This window comes from Panthera pardus, unplaced genomic scaffold (assembly GCF_024362965.1).
Source record: "Panthera pardus isolate Hobbes unplaced genomic scaffold, ASM2436296v1 HiC_scaffold_16, whole genome shotgun sequence".
In the NCBI taxonomy this organism is placed as follows: Eukaryota; Metazoa; Chordata; class Mammalia; order Carnivora; family Felidae; genus Panthera; species Panthera pardus.
Genome location: NW_026526721.1, coordinates 136985507 through 137006491, shown reverse-complemented (window position 1 = coordinate 137006491; position 20985 = coordinate 136985507). Strand labels below are relative to the sequence as shown.

General features: G+C 38.4%; 1 protein-coding gene across 3 annotated transcripts in view; it reads left to right on the top strand.

Annotated features, from left to right (window-relative positions):
- The window catches only part of ZNF385D (zinc finger protein 385D), an 894647-nt gene extending 874257 nt beyond the window's left edge, over positions 1 to 20390 (top strand). For all 3 annotated transcript variants that reach the window (XM_053903848.1, XM_019435221.2, XM_019435226.2), the window contains 4 exons: positions 6464 to 6694; positions 13942 to 14120; positions 15175 to 15276; positions 17306 to 20390. In XM_053903848.1, the coding sequence (XP_053759823.1) occupies positions 6464 to 6694; positions 13942 to 14120; positions 15175 to 15276; positions 17306 to 17539 (746 nt within the window). In that variant the 3' untranslated portion in view covers positions 17540 to 20390. The remainder of the gene's footprint in view (positions 1 to 6463; positions 6695 to 13941; positions 14121 to 15174; positions 15277 to 17305) is intronic.
- The last annotated feature ends 595 nt before the right edge of the window (positions 20391 to 20985 follow it).

The following is a 20985-nucleotide window of genomic DNA, read 5'->3' as shown; positions in this document are numbered from 1 at the left end:
ACCCAAATCAGGTCGCCTGCTGGGGAGGTAACACTTTCTTCCCACCCTCATTTTGTAAACTCAGGATTTCCAGGCAGTTTGAAGCCCTTCCTATACCATCATAGCAGAGGGGAAGAGGGGAGGGAGGAAATTTGTCGGGGAGGGACTTTGCTCAGGTGATTTGATAGAGCCACATATGAACGAAATAACTTTTTTTTCTGGTTTCCAGATACAAGCTTTGGTGTCCTGCCACCTCTCAGTGCACATAGATGTATGCACACACACACACACACACACACTCGTGAGATATTAGTCTACACAGGCCACTGAGGCAGCCATTCCAGCCCTCACTTCCCTTTCCTATAATTCCCACTTGCTCAATTGGCTATCAGACACTCTAAAAACTTTTTTACAAGATCAGTGCATTAAAAAAATAGGCTTTTGTTTCAGTAGCTCATGATATGTGGAGCCCTCAAAACTACAGTGCCCAGTGCACAGGTCATTGCCGCCTGGGTCTAACAGTGTGCTCAATAAATGTTAGTTAAATTAAATTAAATTAAATTAAATTAAATCCATAGGAAAGAAACTGCCAGTAGTAATTTCTAAAAACTTGTGATTTTTTTTTTGTCAGGAGGCACCTTTTTTTGTACTTTGGAATGTCAGCATATTTAAGAGGAAGCAGCTGTTCTCACTTGTTAGCAAGCCCGGGTGAGACTTAAATTCACACGAGGAGGAAGGACATAAATTGTATATAATTCTCAGTCTTTAATCTGCGGGAAAACATGATGAGCATCTTTGGATCATAATACTAATTCCTGTTACCTGCAAGGAAACTTAAGTAACTCAGCTGTGGTTGTCCGACTTGGGTTATGAGGTCTGTGTCTAGGAGAATAAATTTCTTACCCAGGCCATGAAACTTGGCTGCTCTATTTTATTACCTAGAATTCAAGTCGTTGTTATCTTCTGGAATCTTTTCTTGTACAAGGATGAGGGCCACAAATGGTCCACTCTGAATACTGACAAGTTTTCTTTCATTCTCAACTAAAGCCCCATTCCACCAAGTATCAGCAATCTGTTTTGATGCCAAAGCCAAATAGTGATTGTTGCAGTAATGAATATTTGCTACAGGGCACTGGCAGAAAACATGCACAGAAATGCAAACCCAAACCATCTCAAACGTTTTTCTTCGCACTGAACAGCACCCATTATTTTCGACTCCTTGTCACATATATTGTTCTTACAGGGCCATTGGTTGAAGAGTGCAAAGAAATCTGAGTCCACCTTTGGGAAACATTAGGAAAAGTGAATCATTATTCCCATTTCTCATCTTTTGGAAAGAAAAGACAAGACAAGAAAAGAAAGAAGGATTGGGGAGGGAGGAAAGATGGAAAGGAGGAAGGAAGGAAGGAAGGAAAGAAAGAAAAGAAAGAAAGAAAAGAAAGAAAGAAAGAAAGGAAGGAAGGAAGAAAGGAAGGAAAGAAAGACATGGAGTGGGAGGGAGGAAGGAAGGGTTGGAGGGAGAAAAGGAAGGATTGTAACGAGGAAGAGCTGTACTTTTACCATTTTGCACAAGAGATTATTTGAGAGCTGTAAATTATTTTTTTCTCCCCTTCCAGATGTATTCCAGTAACTTAATACTTGAGCTTAAGTGGATGATTGAACATATGTGATTGACTCTAGTTCTGGCCATGTTTAGTTTCTTTTAAAGTCAAATTTTTAAGATGCTATCTACAGACATGCAAAATAAATCATAACCAATTTGAACTAGCTGAAGAGGATGTAGTCAGTTCTTTCATTAAAAAAAATCAAAATTTTAGCATAAAAAAAATAGAAGAGCTTGTGCTTCTGAGCCATACTGTCTGAGTTCAAATCATTGCGCCACACCTGGGAGCTCCGGCTTTGGGCAAATCCATATCTCAATTCCTTCTCACGATGGGGATAGAAATGGTATGCCCCTCTTAGGTTTTTATGAGAATTGAATGAATTCATACTTGTAAATGCTTTAAAAGTGATTCAGTAAACATTAGCTGTAATTGTTGTTCATTCATTCATTCGTTCGTTCATTGTTTTCTTTTCATAAATATTTGAGTGTCTTTTTTGTGACAAGTATAAGTGTAAGGATATAGCAATGCTGATTAAAGATTTCACTTTATTATTATTTCAGCTTAGCACGAGGTGTCTCATAAAACCTTTAGTACGTGATGGTTAGTACGTGATGGATATTTATTGGTCTTGTGGATTAGTATATATAGAACCTGGCACAAAATAGCTGCTTAATAAATGTTGATGGCATGAAGGTTGAATATGTGAGTCATTGCAATACAGGATACTAAGCACTTAATTTAGAATTGGGATATGCAATGTCAAGTCCCAGTGTCTACCTTAAAGCACTATGTAACCTTGAGAAATTTACTGAAAAATTTTACTCTGAAAACCAAGAAAACTATACTATGAAACCACGAAGATATCCTTTAATTATGATTCTACAAAGTAACTGAAATGATGCGCTATTTGTTGGCTGGTTATGATTCTATTTTTCTTCAATTTAATGAACTTTAAATTTTAGAATAGTTTTAGATTTACAGTAAAGGTATAAGAATATTGTGGAGGGTTTCTGTATATACTGCATCCAGTTGCCCTTATTGTTAACATCTCACATTATTATAGAGCATTTGTCATAACTAATGAACCAATCCTGATACATTATATTAATTAGAGTCCAAGTTTCGTTCACATTTCCTAAGTGTTTACCTAATGTCCTTTTGTCTCACCCTCCCCCCTGCCACACACACACAGGATCCCTACCAGGGTATGATGTTATAATTAGTCATCGTGTCTCCTTAGACTCATCTAGGTTTGACAGTTTCTCAGACTTCCCTTGTTTTGATGAGCTTAACAGTTTTGAGGACCATTAATCATGAATTTCATAAATTGTGTTTAAATTTATGTTTGTTTAATGCTTTTTCCATGTTCAGACAGGGGTTGTGAGTTTGGGGGAGGAAAATCTTAGAGGTAATTCTTCTCACATCTTATCAAAGGTATATGCTGTTAACATGAACACCCATTTAAGATTTGACTCTTATGAGTGGATAAGGATTATTATAATTGGTAATTTAATATACCATATTAAAATCTCTTTGCTAGGTGTAATTTTCTAGGCAATGTATAACATAGGTGATTGTCTTCTAATACGGCATAATCTTGCAGCACCTGGGTGGCTCAGTCAGTTAAGCAGCTGACTTCATCTCAGGTCATGATCTCACGGCTCATGAGTTCAAGCCCCGAATTGTGCTCTCTGCTGTCAGCTCAAAGCCTGCTTCGGATCCTCTGTCACCCCCTCTCTCTGCCCCTCCTGGGCTCGCGCTCGCCCTGTCTCAAAAATACATAAACATTAAAATTTTTTAATGCCATATTAATGGCATAATCTTAAAATATAATTACTTTACTTTTTTATGAAAAAATCCCCTCACCACTGATAAACGAAAAGTAACTGAAAAACTCATGTCTTATTATAAATTAATAGTAATCCTACCTATGGACATAACATTTATATATTCAATTCAAAATGAAAAACATAACTATTTGTATTTCTTTCAAATTAGTTGCCAAATGGAGAAAATAACAGATTTGTACTCAGCTATGAGGTCTTAAAAGACCAAAGTAGAGGTTCCAGAAGTTAGGCATTTTGATACTAATTCCCCTAAACCTAGCTCATGCAAAGGACCTGCCTTAAGAAATGTTAATACTTCATTAAGCCCTAGGCATAGAGAATCTGGCAGTTCTAATCTTGTGGCATCCTTGGTCTAAATGTACGTTATCCTCTGAGGTTAGAAAACGACTAATGTAGCTGTCACAGGGATTAGGAGATCCATGGTTTTGTTTACTCTGTACTTAAGAATTTCAGTGTAAATAGGGAAGCTGGTTTAGGACTATTACGATCGATGCTACGCAGTTTTCAGATCAAGACATAAAATCAGCATTGTCAATCCAGAGGAAATGTTGTATTACTCGGGACATCTTTACTTAGAATTAAATGAAATAAATATCCATAGTGTCATATGCTCTGGCTCTACATGTAGCCACACAAAGTTTAAATATATCTATATTTATGGTTGTCACTCCCCATGAGAGCGGATCGTAAGAATAATTTAGCAGTTTTAGCCTACTGCCATTTGTGGCCTTAGTATGACGAATCACAGTCTTGGGCAAGAATATCATCCACAACATCTTTTTTTTTTCTTTTTTAAATCCCTGATTTTTTCAGTCTATAAACACTTTGCCTTGACTCACCATATTCTATTTGTGTGACCTTGGGAAATTTTCTTAACTTCTGGAAGTTCCTCAAGTTTGTGTGAAGCATATATGAAATCATGTATCTAAAACATTTAGCAAATTAACTGGGCATTTGTTATTTATTCACAGACACATATGCGTATGCTTTCAAACAGTCATTTCTGGTTTGTTGGGAGCAATGAAAAGCTACTAGACTGTCTTAAAGTGGTCATTCCATTTTATGCCATATCTAGGTTCTCAGAAATATTTTCTAGCTGTTAACTGATGTTTTAACACTGGTACCTCAATAGATAAGCAAAAACTAATCAGGAAATAGACTTGTCCGTGTTCAAGGGAATGAATGTATTCTGGTGGCAAAACTTGGTGTTCGAGTAATTTTATTTATTTTTCCCTAATCACGAGAAACTGATGAGCAGTTTGACTTTTTTTTTTATATGGTTGGGGATATTCTTCAAAAAGGAGGCTTCCTTGATGATCTCAGAAGCTAAATAAGTGATTAAACACTTTTGAAGTATGAGGCAAAGGAAATAAGATCCAGATGAATTGTTTTATACAACAGCCCTCAACAAGAGCCCATTTCTCTTCTTCTTCTTTTTTTCTTTTAACATTTATTTATTTTTGAGAGACATAAAGAGAGCATGAGCAGGGGAGGGGGGGGGAAAGAGACAGAGAGAGAGAGAGAGAGAGAGAGAGAGAGAGAGAATCTGAAGCAGGCTCTAGGCTTCCAGCTGTCAGCACAGAGCGTGATGCAGGGCTCAAACCCACGAACCACGAGATCATGACCTAAACCAAAGTTGGACGCTTAACCAACTGAGCCACCCAGGCACCCCATCTCTTCTTATTGACTAGTGTTTCTGATGCCCTATTTGGGAAAGAAGCCACAACCAATCTCACCTAAATCCCCACCTGTATATCCGGATCAAAGGAAATACCCAGGTTAAAAGGCATTTTGTAACTGCGATCAACTGTTGGTAGTGTGACCTAACCAGCATTTTTGAGGACAACACTTCATTGCAGGCAGACCACTGTCCCTTGTAACCACGCCTGATCCATTTATTATGAACTTTTCAGTGTGGCATTAGTGACCACAGCAGTATCTGGAATGAGAAACAGTTCCAAGAGCAGCTGTACCTAGGGAGACAGCCTGGGAATATTTTGAATAGAGGTTAAGAACCAGCCAGCTGGGAGGCTGAGTAAAGAGTATAAAAGACAAAAGGATACGAACACAGCTTCTTTGCAATTTGCTATTGGATATGGCAAACACTGCTAATTATAATTGGTAATTGTTGGTGTATACCTAAGTGAAGTCAGGATAAAGTAGCTTTCCTTCAGAAGTTGACCTCTCCAGATTTAGAATCAGACTTCAGAGCCAGATGGGTTGTAGGATTCCAGTATACCAACACTTTCATGGTCATCTGACTCTCAAAATGATGAGGTGACATTAACATGGTGTGATCAGCCTGTGAGTTTCTTGTACAGAGGCCATTGATGTTTGAATACTATGTCACAGACTCCCTGAGCACAGCCTGGTACAGAGCATGCATTTAATCAATACGCCAGAGTAGAATTCCTCTTGTTTATATGTTGATGATCCCTGTACCTGGTGTTGAATATACAACTCTTTGTAAATAGGGCAGTGGTTTTCTAAATTGTTGATCTGAACAGAGCAATATGTCATCAGGATTCCATGTTTTCTCTTTTTTTGCGCAAGTATATACAAAAGGATCGGTACTTGTATTTACTTAAAGAGATAAATGTAGAAGGAAAATAGACTAGTCAAGAAAAATAAAAATATCTTAAAAGTGTTTATCCTCTATTTTGTCAAAAATCCTCTGTGTAGAAATATACATATGCAAAATACAATATACTGTAAAGATGATTTTATTAAGGCCATATGGTAACAAGAGAAATCTGTGGGTATGTTTATTTGCCCCACAGGAAAAAAAAATTAAGTGTATTTGGGCATATTTTTAAGAATTATCTGTGCCTTTGATATCAATATACGCAATTACATGTGGCCGTCTATGCAAATATCTTCATGAGATGATTGACCCATACCACAGTCGCCAAGCAGCAATTGCTGATTGCCCTTATCATTATTAGCGGAATGTAATGTTAGTGATACATTTCCAAATAGGGAAAGATAATACCACTGTTTTGTCCTCTTTTTTCTATGCTATTTGGAATGCAGACAGTACCGCAGGGACACCAGCAATATCAACGACAACTGTGGAAATTCGCAAAAGCAGTGTTATGACAACTGAGATCACCTCCAAAGTGGAAAAAAGCCCCACAACAGCCACTGGCAATAGCTCATGTCCTTCCACGGAGACCGAGGAAGAAAAGGCAAAACGGCTTCTTTACTGTTCGCTATGCAAGGTTGCTGTCAACTCTGCCTCACAGCTGGAGGCACACAACAGTGGTGAGATGAAGCGATTTCTTTTCTGTCTCAACAGTTCTTCAATTATCTTCCTCTGAATGGGTTAGATCTTTTGCAGCAGGGGACAAAGGGTTGGCGGAAAACTGGCAATTATTACATGGAATTCATTAACTGTTACAAAATAAAAATGACATGCAAAGTGTCATTTACATGGGAGCAAGAGAGGACTTCCAGGGCTCCTGTGCCTCGATGTGTATGTGTTTGTGTTTATGAATGTGTGTGTGTGTGTTATTAAACATTAGGAGATAAAGTAAAATATTCTAAAGTCTAAGATTTGCATTTATTTGATTTCTAAATTGCTATACACTCCCACACATTTGCTTCTAAATGAAGTTTGCTGAAGTTTTTATCGGTGGTTACAAAATTTGGTTCCATAACTCCATGTGATTTTAGGTGAAACCTCGCTGTTATGGTCTTAATGGCAAATAATACTATTTGGGCTAAATCTGTATCACCTGGACACTTTACCGTAAAGCGTTTATTATGGGCAACCATTGAGGTATGTTCCCCACATGTGATATTTTATTTACTCTTTGTGACAACCTAAACATACTATTCTTGCTATTTGACTGAAGCTCAGGTGAGGCACATGACCAATTAAGCGACTAAGCCATGACGTAAACTTAGGTCTCTCCAACTTAAACACTAAACTTGAACATATCATAACAAGGATGAAATGTTTCCCCAGTATATTTCAATTCCATCCATCTGTTCTGTATTATATCTATAGAAAGATAATGTATAGATATTATATCATACCAAAACCTATCTATCTAGATAAATACATACAGGGAGAGTATAGCTCTATCTATATATCTATCAATAAAATCTAGATGATATCATATATAGATATATAGATATAGATAATCGTATATATATCCTGCCTAAGATTTAAGCCAGCCCTTTGGCCCAAGATTAGATTTTCTCTCAAAGACTGTGTTCGTTGCCGGGACCCTGTCAGCAATTACAGTAAAAACAGAATCATTTGTAAATGATACCGTAGGTTAATGTTGCAGCTATATGTTCACTGTCATTGGCCACTGTGCTGCACAGTAATATCCAAGTATTGACTTCAGTGTTCTGAGGGAGTAATTGCAGGTGGAGAGCAATTCCTTCAGTCCGTGTCTTCCTCCTGCACGCAACATTAGTTGTCGTCCGGCAGTTCATGGGTTCAGGGCCTGAGAACACAGAAAAAGATCTGGCCCCAAGTCAGAATCTATATACCATGCAGACATGCCTCGAGTTTTACTCATGCAAATATATTAGTCAGGGATGCAGGGTAGTTGGGAGAGCGAAAACATCGTTGGAGGTCCAGTTATTTCTCAACAATTCTTGATCCTTCTGCATAGTGACAGAGAAACACATTCATTTGGGGGGGGGGGGATCAACTCTGACAGATAAACAAAACCATACCCTTTGAGGCTGGCGATAACTTATCAAGAATTTGGGCATCCTTCTTGAATTCTTATCAGAAACATCTGATTAAGAAGCAAAGAGTAATTAGTTATTTCATGATATCACACCAGGTCAGCACTTTTCATATTCCAATTCTATGATGCTCATCTCTGCTTTGTGTTGTCAGAAATAGCCCATGAGCTTTAAATACATACTCACCCATGTCATTATATATATATATGTATATTTCTTATATCTAGGGATTCTGATTTATTATATATCCAAGCCTAGAAGCTATAGTATTGGGGAAAAGAAAAAAAAAAGCAAACACAAAATCCTCACAAGTGTTGTGCAGGCAGAGCTTAAGGTAGTAAATGTGGTTGTCACCTCTACTATGAGTCCCTTTATAGGGATGTCCCCTCCAACCCTTTGTCCTAGTCAGGAGACTGTCCCCATTCCCCCTAAGCTTAGGTTTCTCTAGCCCTGCATTTCCCTTCCTACCTCAGAGATCTTTCTCTCAGGTCCAGGCCCTTCTTGGAGGCCTCACACTAAACGTGCACGAGCCAGCTGTGCCAGAACTGGAGACGGCAAAGGAAAGCAGGTGGACAAGTAGACGTGTCTAACCCCCTTTGTGTGCCATTTTTGATCTCCAGATTCAGCTCTCTTATTTGTAACGGAAGCGGTGTCGAGAGGCTCCCTGCGTCCAGGACATTCTCTAAATGTAGATGATGAATGCAGTCCTTCCCATATTCATACAACTGCCCCTTATCCACTGATCCACTGGTTCCAGCATCTTTCCCTTAGGACCCCATGTGGGGAAACCCATGGGGGGTGGGGAGATAGAAGGAGACGGGCTTACCTGTATGATCACTCTCCTTTCAGGAAAAGGAGTAGTTGTTGTAGGATCCATCATAGGGTTAGTGTGTGTTTTAGTTTGGGTTCCGTTAGAAGCAGACTCGGAGACCAGGATTTGAGAGCAGATAGTTTTCAGGAGAGGCCAAGGGAACAGGTTAGGAAGCGAGAAAAGGTAACAGGGCAGGAAGGCAGCCAGTACAGTGCCCATCACTAGGCAGTTACCAACGTGGGCAACTGACGCTCGCCAGACAAAACCATGACACCCCACGGCTCACACTGTGTTTCGCTGCTTTAAACATAAAAACTTCCAGCAGTCACATAAAATGACAGAATTGAAGCAACCCAAATTCTGTCGCTTCATTTTTACAATCATGGTGGTGTCGTCGTTCATCTATAAAAATACAGGGGGCCGCAGGGGTTGAAGGCATGAACCGCAGCCTTCGTGAGCTTGAATGATTGTGAACTGTTATGGACTCGCTAACAAAACAAGAGCCCGTAGCTGAGTTCCTGTGTGTGCGCGGCCCGCTGTGTAATAGAGAGGTCTACAGATCAAGTTCCATGTAGCATGATGCTTAGTATAGGATAAGTAACACAATGGGCTAATTTAATACATACTAAATCTCAACAGTAAACACACCAATGGTGTAGAATATAGATCAACAAAATGTTTTCTAGGAAGAAGTCCTTTATCATGGACGTTGTTTAGAGTTGTCAGTTCATGGCCCTAGTGGAAAGCAGACTGCTTTTGTAGTCCATTTAATTATTGTTTTCTAATTCTCTTTAATGGACCCCTGGATTACCTGCATCTGGAACAGACCACAGTCACTGCCTTAGTGCCCCACTGCCCCCACACTCACCCCTACCCACCCAACGCCACCAATATCACTTTAAAAGAATTCCCTGCTTTCTTTTAGAGCCACAGATAAGGAAACCACCGTTGAGATTGGGCTGTTTTTCAGGGAGCCATGTTTGAAAGCCAATTTTGATCAAAAGCAACCAGGCTGCAGGGTGGGGAGATGTGTCTTTTGCATCTAAATTGTAATTCTAAGTAGTTTTCCCCCTTTTTTCCCTTTTAGAAACACATATGCATGAAATAAGGCCTATAGCTGTGAATGTAGAGTTCTGCATTTATGGTTTTTCTTTTAATCTCAAAAACACATTCTTAATCATAAACAGATATTGATGCTATAGTTTCCATCAAACACTGCCTCTTGTATATTGCAATGGAATGAGCTAGAAGTGATCAGACTATTTTTACCTCAGATCTGTAAATAACATTTCTATGTGAACCTGGGCAAGTCATTTGTTCTCTTTGAACCTACCCCTTCCCTTTCTCCTTTCTTCCTTTCTTCCTTCCTTTCTTCCTTTCCTTTCCTTTCCTTTCTTTTCTTTTCTTTTCTTTTCTTTCTTTTCTCTTTCTTTCTTTCCTTCTTGCCTTTCTTTTCTTCCTCTTTCCTCCCTCCCTCCCTTTCTTCCTCTCTTCCTTCCTACCTCCTCCTCCCCCTCTTCCTCCCCCTCCTCCTCCTTCTTCCTCCTCCTCCTCTTCTTCTTCTTCTTCTTCTTCTTCTTCTTCTTCTTCTTGTTTTCTTCTCTCTCCCCCTCTCTCTCTCCCTCTCTCTCCATCTCAGAGCTAAGAGGCCATATGGCATCTTGTAAGGATGAGTTATTACGGCACGATTATTAGTATGACCACAGTTGCTTCTAGCATTATCTGGGGATCAGTTGTGTTATTTCACTTGCTTTCTCTTTTTATTTTTCACTAAAGTTGCAGTTAATTGGTTTATATTCCATAATATTGGAATGCAGGATTCGAATACGGGCATTCTGGCTTTGCATGTTTTGTTTGTTTGTTTGTTTGTTTGTTTGTTTTGTTTGTATGAATTTGAGAAGAGAAGTAGTTCTCCTAAGCTTACAAGCATGATTCACAACCAGTCTAAGAATATTTAAAACAACTTAAGGGGACCTACTCTTTCCAAAAGATCCGAAAGTCCCCTTTTAGTTGTATGTTATAGACACAGATAATACAAAAAATATGTTTTGTCTTTGTCTTCAAAGAAATCTCCCCAAAACATTCCACTAGGTAATGCTTTCCTTAGGTAATTTTGATGGTTTTCTCTATATAATAAAAAATCCAAACCTTTTAAATGTTTTATAGTTAATGCTCATTACTAATTTGGGCAAATTTTTCTGCTAATCACTTGAAGTGGTAACATTTGATAATATTCACTAAGCTCATTCAAGCTTTTTTATCCCTAGACAGAGCTTATGCTACCCCTCACTAAATTTTAATATGCATAAAAGGCAGTTATCAAAGGATAGACTTCACTAAATTTTAAAGTGCTTAGCGATTTCTAAATTTTCGCCTAAATAAAACCAACACCATTAAGAAAGAGGATAGACTAAAATGTGTAGAACACATGGAAATGCCAAAAGTAATCCTTAAAACAATAAATGCATTTAATGCAGCACTTCAGTAGAGCAGATAATTTCTTTTTTCACAGCTGAGGACACTGAGGCACAAAGACATGTAAACCACACAGCTAATGGAAGCAAACTCTGACTCATACCATGCCGGAGTCTGAGCTCACAATGCTCTTTACAGATATTTGTTCACTGGTCTTTAAAATATCTAATACTTGACCTAGTCTTCACTGATTCTCTACTATGTGTCAGGCACTGAGAATAGAGTATGAGCAAAACCCAGGGTTTCCTTTAAGAAGCCCATGTCTAAGCCATGCCTCTGTGTTCAGGAAGAGAATAGGTAAAGACTTGTTTCATTAAGGCATCTCTCATTTCATATTTCAAGTGAAAGTTCATTTAAGCCAGTCAGCTGTGGTCAGTGTCCATGGCCTTGTTATCAAGGTCCAAAGATTATCTGGCACTCCTATTGAGAATCTTCTAGGGTAACGGTAAGACTCTCAATTACAAAAGAGGTTAACCAGGGTGAATCAAGAGTCCCTCCAAAAAGTCAGAGTAACATTCAGTCTCCAACTGACTACTTCTTAGACATTGATAAGCCAAACCAGCCCAGGAATCCTTCTCAGTCTGATTGAAGAAGCTGCATGGAAAAATATTTTGATATAACCACCTGTTTAGATAAAAAAGGTTGGACAACTGTCCAGACACATACACACAGTGACACAAATTACATATATACATATATATATGTATACACATATACATATGTGTGTGTGTGTGTGTGTGTGTGTGTGTATATATATATATATATATACTCCCTAGAACATTGTTTTACTCTACACTGGCTTACACCAACTTCAGAGTAGAAAGTGTTTGTATCTATTTTGCAAGGGGGATAAGTGAAAGCGGACTGCAGGGAGGCCTCCCACCAGAACCACAGAGCAGTGCTGTGGCCCATATTTCAAGTCCTCCTGTCTACTTACAAGGTGTTGACCTTTTTCCCTTTCCTTAATATGTTGGGATATGAACATTTTCACAGCTATGGATAAGAATATGTCATTCAGGGGCGCCTGGGTGGCGCAGTCGGTTAAGCGTCCGACTTCAGCCAGGTCACGATCTCGCGGTCTGTGAGTTCGAGCCCCGCGTCAGGCTCTGGGCTGATGGCTCGGAGCCTGGAGGCTGTTTCTGATTCTGTGTCTCCCTCTCTCTCTCTGCCCCTCCCCCGTTCATGCTCTGTCTCTCTCTGTCCCAAAAATAAATAAAAAAACGTTGAAAAAAAAAATTTAAAAAAAAAAAAAAAAAAAAGAATATGTCATTCAAAGTGGGGAATCTATTTTGTAGAAATATACATTTGTTTATATTGGGTTCAGTAAAGTTGTAATCGTTTTGAAAGAGAAACGTGACTGTAAACCTGTTTCGTGTATTTCACTGCCTCTTATTTAAGGCAATGGTGATTGGCACTGACCTCGTGTGGCCCTCACTGTGTTTTCTTCGTTAATATTCAATGGTTCTGGGAGGCTGGCTCAGAAATCAGAAGTTAAGAATCTTATTTTTTATCCTTACAGAGCTGATACCAATCTAACAAATAAATCTAATAAATATTAAATCCAATAAATCTATTAACAGATCTAATAGATACAATTAGGAAAAGAGAAACCACTGAAAATGGATTTAGAAAACCAGAATGGCAAAAAGGACATAAATGATTAACAGAGAAAATTTCATAGCAACACCATATGACTAAGTGAGAAAAATAAAGAATATTTATCAACACTAAGGGAAAGAAAATTGCGAACAAAGTTTTGAGGGAAAACTCCCATGCATGAACTCTAGTAATTGAAAAAAAAGTATTGAGAACTGGAGTTACACTACTTATGTGTGAGAGTCCAAAGATGTTATTGGTTTACTAAAAAGAAGTATTTACTTAGAGTGTATCTGCATACCCTCTCACCCCTCATCATCCTGGTCATTTGTTTATACATTTGAAATTACATAACCAATCAGTGTGGGCTTTACTCTCTTAACAGGGCCCCCTGTCATTAAGATCTTTATACTATTACTCTTTTTTACTGAACCTAGACACATGACCAGGAAAGCTTGTTTGCATTCTGTTTAGAACATGGGTATTTAATTAGTGCCACTTCTGTAAACACACCATGCTTAAACTGATTACATTTGTTACAAATCACCTCCAACTATACCTTTAGCAACTAAATCACTCTTCCTCATCAGCTATCATTTATGTCTTATTAGCATCAAGAGGAAATGAAACAAAGTCACACCCATTTAGTTTCATCTCAGGATGCTCCCGTGCAGGTGCTGTATTAATGGTGCTGGTTTGTTATGTGGTACGCTATAAAAACATGAGTAATTAAGTGATATTGTGTCAGGTGGTCAGACAACATTGTCTTCTAAGTTAAGCGTATTTCAATCATAACCCTTGGAGGAACTGCTCTAAAACTAGATACCATATTTTGTTATTGAATCATTTCTTAAAGGCATCTACTAGCTAAGAATTTTTTCTATTTTTTTCTTCCTTTTGTTCTAAATATTTCTGGCAGGTACTAAGCACAAAACCATGCTAGAAGCCCGGAATGGAAGTGGGACTATCAAAGCCTTTCCTAGGGCAGGCGTGAAAGGCAAAGGACCAGTTAATAAGGGAAACACAGGTCTGCAAAACAAAACGTTTCACTGTGAAATCTGTGATGTGCACGTCAACTCGGAAACACAACTTAAACAGGTAGACAGCGCATATTCTAGAAACGAAAACAGATAGGGGACACCCTTATGGGCAGAATATGTGTGATTCCTTTATTCCCTTTCTGTCCTATTTTCCTCTCCCATCCATCCATCCATCCATCCACCCATCTGTCCATCCATCCATCCATCCATCCACTTGTCTTGTATTCATTGCCCTTATTTAGTAATGCTTATGTCAGTTGCCAGGGGGAATACTAAGATGTAATGTTTTCTAAGGCCTTTCAGAAATTGTCTGAAGTGAGTTTGTACTATTCTTATATCTGAAGAGTGGGAGAAAAAAGGGGTATGAGATCTTTTCTCTACCAGGTTTCCCCCTCAACAGTGTTGATTTTCTTTAAAGGTCAAATTGCAATGTTCCCTTTTTACTTGTTTAGACATTTACATGCTACAACTAATTTTATACTGTTCTTTTATTTTATGTACTTTATTACATGGTGGTGTACTGTATTTCTAAACCCTGCAGTGATCTGCTAAAGAGATTACTAATCCTATTGCATTCGCTTTTTCTGTGAATAGCCTTCCAAAGAGATCAGCTGTACAGAGGAAGGGCCGGCCCTCGTACTGTGTTGTGTTTTATATGCATATGTACAAAATTGGACTCATTTTATGCACCTTAGTTATTTATCTTTAGAATTTAGGGGATTGACATTTGGCTGTACAAATGTGAGGATAAATATTAGTATGGAAATAAATTCATGCCTGCCTGGGCATCTTTGTTTATTTGCACATAAAATTCCTTTAGACATTCCTTTCCTCTGTAAACTTTCAAAAAAGGAGATCTGTGCAGTGATATAGAGAAAAGCTGGGAAAAAGAAGAGCCTTCTATCCGTTAAAAATATACTAAAATGGGTAGCATAAAAATATATATCCTCAAGCCATCAGGATCCAAGGACAAAAGTGCATGCTTTTTTATTTTGGTGTTTCTGCAACTTCTGTGAAGTAACTACTACCCTTCTTCAGGTTAAAACAGTATTTATAAGGGGGGTTTGGGGATGATTTTTTTTAAAGCTGTCATTTTTAATTGCTTTTAATAGCACATTAGCAGTAGAAGGCACAAAGACAGAGCTGCTGGGAAGCCCCCGAAACCTAAATACAGTCCTTACAACAAACTACAGAAGGCAGCACATCCACTGGGGGTGAGTGTCTTTGTTGCTTCTCAAATGATAGTGATCTTGAATGTCCGACAATCTGCTGAACTTGATTTTTTTTTTTTTTTGGTCAGTTACTGTATGAAATAAATGGAAGGTACCTAAGTAATGACAAACAGCTGATTAGAGAGTCCAGACCCTGCTCCACCAATAGAATTACTTGTTTCATGAGTTGTTTCTGTGGTTTGCCACTTTTGGCCATAGTCCAGCACCTTTATCTTTTGGAGTTGGGCTCTGGTTAATGACAGAAGCATGGGGAAGGGAATAAAGCCAATCGTTGGAGTCAGGTAAGTCATTACATGAAATCACATGAAATCTGGCCCTGCCGTTAGTTCATAATTTCAGGAAAGGTCAGTGAAAAATTTCTCCGAGGGACAAAACATTGGTGTTGATGATGCCCTCAACAGTTTTGGATTTTGAATAACAAAGTCTGAAAGGCATGGCTTATTTTATTGAATTATCAAACCAAGGACAGTATCTAAGGCCTGGGGAAACACTTTCTGGGAGATGCCCCCTTCCCATTACCCCAAATATGCCATTTAGATTAGTGAACACACTAGTATTAATGTCCCGGCCTGTAATTTTTGTAGGAACTTAGGGGAAATCTGTGAAACCTCCTGATAATTTCAAGCGAATATTTATGACCATGTGCTTCTTCTTTTTTTTTTTTTCCTTTGTCAAATTGACCACAGATTTCTCAGGGATACCCAGGGCTCAATGAAGAGTTAAGAACAACTGATCTATATAGTATGTGCTGAATTATGCACTTTGAGATCTGTTTTCTTCAAAATAGATCTTATTAATAATTGGTGCTATTGTGTGCTGCTGGCCTGTGAAAATATAGTTAAAGGAAAACTGCAATCATCTATTATGAAACCTCAGTAGGAGTTGACCCAATTAATTTAGTAGCATCACCCATTTTTATGCAAATGAAGTCACTTTACTCTTTTGTACAGAAGCAATTTTAGCTGCATTGAAAAGCTGTGAATTCTATGCAGAGCTGAGGTTTCAGCACCACTAGTCATAACTTTGAGTGCTATTTCTGACCAGCATAGACACAAGTTTCAACAATCAAGTGAATGGTTGTTAAGTAAACAGGGAAGTCAAATTGTATTAACAAAACCTCAGTGGTAGCTCTGTGTTACTGTTTCCATAAATGGGAACATTCTTTCTGTGAGAGCAGCCATCTTGCTAATGCTACTAGCCAAAGAATGAACTGGTTTTGGAGAGTAGAGTTGAGAGCATGTGGTTACCATGTGCCCAGAGAGGAAGCCGGAATGTCAGATTTAGGGGGAAGTAAGTGGTCTTTTCTTCTTCGTTGCAAGTGGAATTTTGTTATTTTTATTTCTCTTTATTAATACCTCACACCTTGCTGTGCAACTCAGTTTGTTCACTAGGATATGCTCCTAGTAGCTGACAGCATTAATAAATCTCCCTTTAAAAATATCTTCCCATGACAGTTAATGTGTGTGTGTAAAGAGTAAAAAACTCCCTATTTTTTTCTCAACATGAATAGTTTCCTACTTTATTGAGAAAAATAAAGTAAGGTTGCTGAGTACTTTTCTGGGGATTTTTCAACATCCTAGATTGGCCATCTTCAGTGATCTTCCAACTCTATCAAAGAAAAGATGTTTACACTTCCCATTATTTTTATTGATCATTCACAAGTGTGATTTCATCTTTGTACTTCTTTACTGCTTTATTTATTTATTTATTTATTTAGAGAGGCAGAGAGAGCAAGCAGGGGAGGAGCAAAGAGAGAGAGAGAGGGAGAGAGAGAATCCCAAACAGGCTTCACGCCCTCAGTGCAGAGCCTGATGCAGGGCCTGGACCAACCTGAGACGATCATGACCTGAACTGAAACCAAGAGTCGGAAGTTTAAAGGAACGAGCCACCCAGGCGCCCCAACTGCTACATTTTAAAAGCTGCCCATCATTTTGGATTCTGAGTGTAGATGCCCAAACTCTTGTCCTTCTGCCCTCTTTTTTTTTTTTTTTTTTTCTTCTCTCCCTTGCAGGTAAAATTAGTATTTTCAAAAGAACCTTCAAAGCCATTGGCTCCGCGAATTCTACCAAACCCACTGGCAGCTGCAGCGGCCGCTGCTGCCGTGGCAGTGAACGCCCCCTTCAGTCTCCGAACTGCCCCAGCGGCAACACTGTTCCAGACCTCGGCGCTCCCTCCAGCACTCCTGCGGCCAGCTCCTGGACCTATTCGGACCGCCCACACTCCTGTGCTGTTTGCTCCTTACTGAATTCCAAATGGGAGTACTTGTACTGCAATAATTTTTCAAAAGACAAAACAAACAAAACAAAAGAGAACTATGCAGTGTTTATTTATAGTTTAAAGTATATCCGAAGAGCCAGGACTTTTGATAGTGAATTGAAAAGATTATTTAAAAAAATTAAAAAAAAAAAAGGAGGGAGGTTTGGGGGGGAGGGGAGGGGTGGTATTTTCTCCAAATTAAAGCATTCCTCTTGAACATTGATTGTTTTAGAAGTGATCTCCAGCATTGACTTGTAGTGGTATCTAGAACTTCTGAAGCCTTTGTGACTGTGCTTTTGGGCACCTATTTCCCTCTGCATTGTCTTTCCTGCTTTATGAAACAACTATACATTGTAAGGGCATTAACTGGTTCCAGTGTATATATATAATAATTTACTCTGTAGATTAAGATAATATGAAAAGAAGAAAAACAAAACAAAACAAAAAAACATAAAAAAAAAAAACACACACACACACAAAAGCAACACTGTGAATAGTAGTACCCGTGCTGGTCCTCTTGCTATGACAGCAATTACTGGGTATTTATCCCAACAAAAGTAGATACAGTAGATGTCTTGTAAAACAATAGTGCTGTGTCTCAATCTATGCCACTAGGTTTTAAAGAGTCGCAAAAGGTAGAATGAACAACTATTTCATGCCAGTAAACAGTCAAACGATAAACAAACACCAGAGGGTTTGTGGAGGTGTTCCTGGTCCACATTCTCCCCCTTCTGTCCAGCTTGTAAGACTTTAAGTTGAGGACAAGAGAGCAGGGCTAAGCATCGAGATAGGGGAGACATTAATAAAGGTAGTTTCTTACAAAGTACTCATTTTCCCACCCTGAGGCAGTATTGCTGGAAATCGGGAAGGCTTTGTAAGGAAACTATATCTGAAAACAGGTAAACCCGTGCATCATGGGTGTTTCGAAAGAAATCAGTACAAGTGTTTTGTTTCATGGATAAGGAACGGTCACGACCTAAGATGATAACGCAAAGTAAAGGTTTTTCATGTTAGTGTATATCCAAAACAAGAAACAAAAACAAAAAAACACAGAGAATATTGCATCTCTGCAATATATCCCCTTTATATCATACCAGTAAGGCTGTGTCTTAGGCAAAGGTTTCTGCTTTGAATATGATGATAGATGTTAGCTATTGTTGTGGGCTTTTTCTTGTTTTTTAGATTTCCTACTGACATGATATAAACAATTAATATATATTTAAGTGTTAGTAAAACAAGAAAAATGACTCTGAGTTGATTGCAGACCAAGGATATAGTATTGGAAAAAAATCTGGTAGGACGCACTTGACCATCATTTCTCTAGTGGAGTTGTGAAATCTGGCAGCCTTCTGTGTTCACCGTAAGGCTGAAAGGAGTTGATGTTTTACCTTTAAAACAAGATTTATCAGGGGTATATATAAATATATGTATATTGTATATATGTTAGAAAGATTAAGAGAATAACTTATAAAAAGAAAATCTATATAAAATAATTATATAACCATCCCATGTTACATGTTATCATTAAGTTGGTAACGAATGGCATAAAAATAGCTGTGCCTTTAATTTGTGATAAAGGCTATTTGCTTTTTCCCATAGAAAGCTAACATATACCTATCACTATGATGGGGTTTGATGCAGCCAGTCTGTTGCATTAATAACAAGGATACTCAAACTTAGAACAATGATAAAACATGTACAAATCAACCCTACATGATTTAGGTTTAGAGAAAAAAAATATTTTTGAAAAGGTTTTGTAAAGACTATTTAAAATATAGGGAAGGGCTGGATATGGCCTTCCTAAAACTGCTCTTATCTAAACTGTAGTAACTTTTTGAGAGGTATAAAGATTCAAGATGAAACCATTTGAGAGATAGGTATTTAGCATTTGTCATTTTATATTTAAGAAACACCCATAGCGTGCTTGGTGCTCAACATTGAACGTGGTCTTTGGAGTTCTTCTCCACCATCTATCTAGCTATAGACATTTGTCATATAAACGTATCTTTAAAGCAGTTGGCTTTATATATCTTTTTTTAAACAACAAAAAAAAATAAGGGTAGAAGGAAGAAAGGAAGGTAGGAAGGAAGGAAGGGAAAAAAGGAAGGAGGGCAGACAGACAAGACAAAAAAGTATTTCATTAGTCCTTGGTAAAAAGAATTTCAAACCATACACGTCTGGTTAAACATGTTGGTTAGTGTTAAAATTTGTTTTTTGAGAGTATCTGGTGATTTTACATTTACCAATACCTCTGCAATCTGGTGTTAGCAAGTGTTTCCTTTTTTCACTCACAGACCCTACTAGTTCAGTCAGATGGAAAGTTGCTCATGAGTTTGTTGTTTGGGGCTCTGTCTATATCTCGTGTGACCAGCTTCTGACCGATTTGAACTTAAGTTGCCTTTTTCTGCTTTGTCAAATATTTTTATCTTTCGCTATAAGTTAGCCTGAATCCTTATCCAACAACCTTTACCCCTGAGAAAACCTCTTTCTATTGGAGAACCTGATGTTAACTGATGCAATCTCACTACTCTGTGCTTTTGCTATTCTTTCCCCATTTTCACCAAAGTGAACAAGCCAGTCCACTAGAAGTCAGGGCCTGTGGGATGCAAAGAGTCCTGGATCACAAGATGTTACTAACTTTAATGATTTGCTGGGAGCAAACAAATCAGCCATATTTTCTCCATCAGCCATATGAGAAAACTCAGAAATACCTAACTCCCTTCTGCCTCACTTCGCTATGGAACCATTTTTGTTTAAATGGTCTCTTAAATTGGAGTTGTAATCATCAGTTGTCTTTTACTCACTACCTAATAAAGGATGAAGCCTAACTATAGAACTTACAGTGGATTTTCTGTGAATTGTTTCCCCCCACTCCACATATTTATCAACACCAGATCAACATCTATTACAGTTCAGACTGCTATAAAGCTATATCCTTTCCCGTAGGGAACCTTTTTCATGAATAAAGATCAATAATTCAGATTGGTCAGCATTGGTTCTCTGAAAATCCCCAGGGGTGGTCTGACTTTATGGTTATATATCCCTTCCCATGCATCACACCCGTGGCGAGGAAGTGATAGAGGAAGCATCTCCGATTTCATTTGAAACAGATATAAATGCATTGCAAGAACCAAATGCCTCTGGACAAAGCATTGCCACACCTCATCCAGATCATCCAGACAAATGGGAAACAGTCGTTGGGGAGGTACTGTATTTCTCTTTTGAGAAAACAGGTGATTACACATAACAAATTGTTCCTGTCACCGGTCTTAATCTTTGAAGGGTTCTATTCACGTGAGCAAACATGGTTGGCTTTTGGCATCACTGCCTCATCTGTAAAGACTGCAGTCTTTAGGTACCATTAGGCCTCCCTTCATCCACTGCGATAATTCACTGCTGTTATCATCAGAGATCTAATTTGGGTTCTTGAAAGGT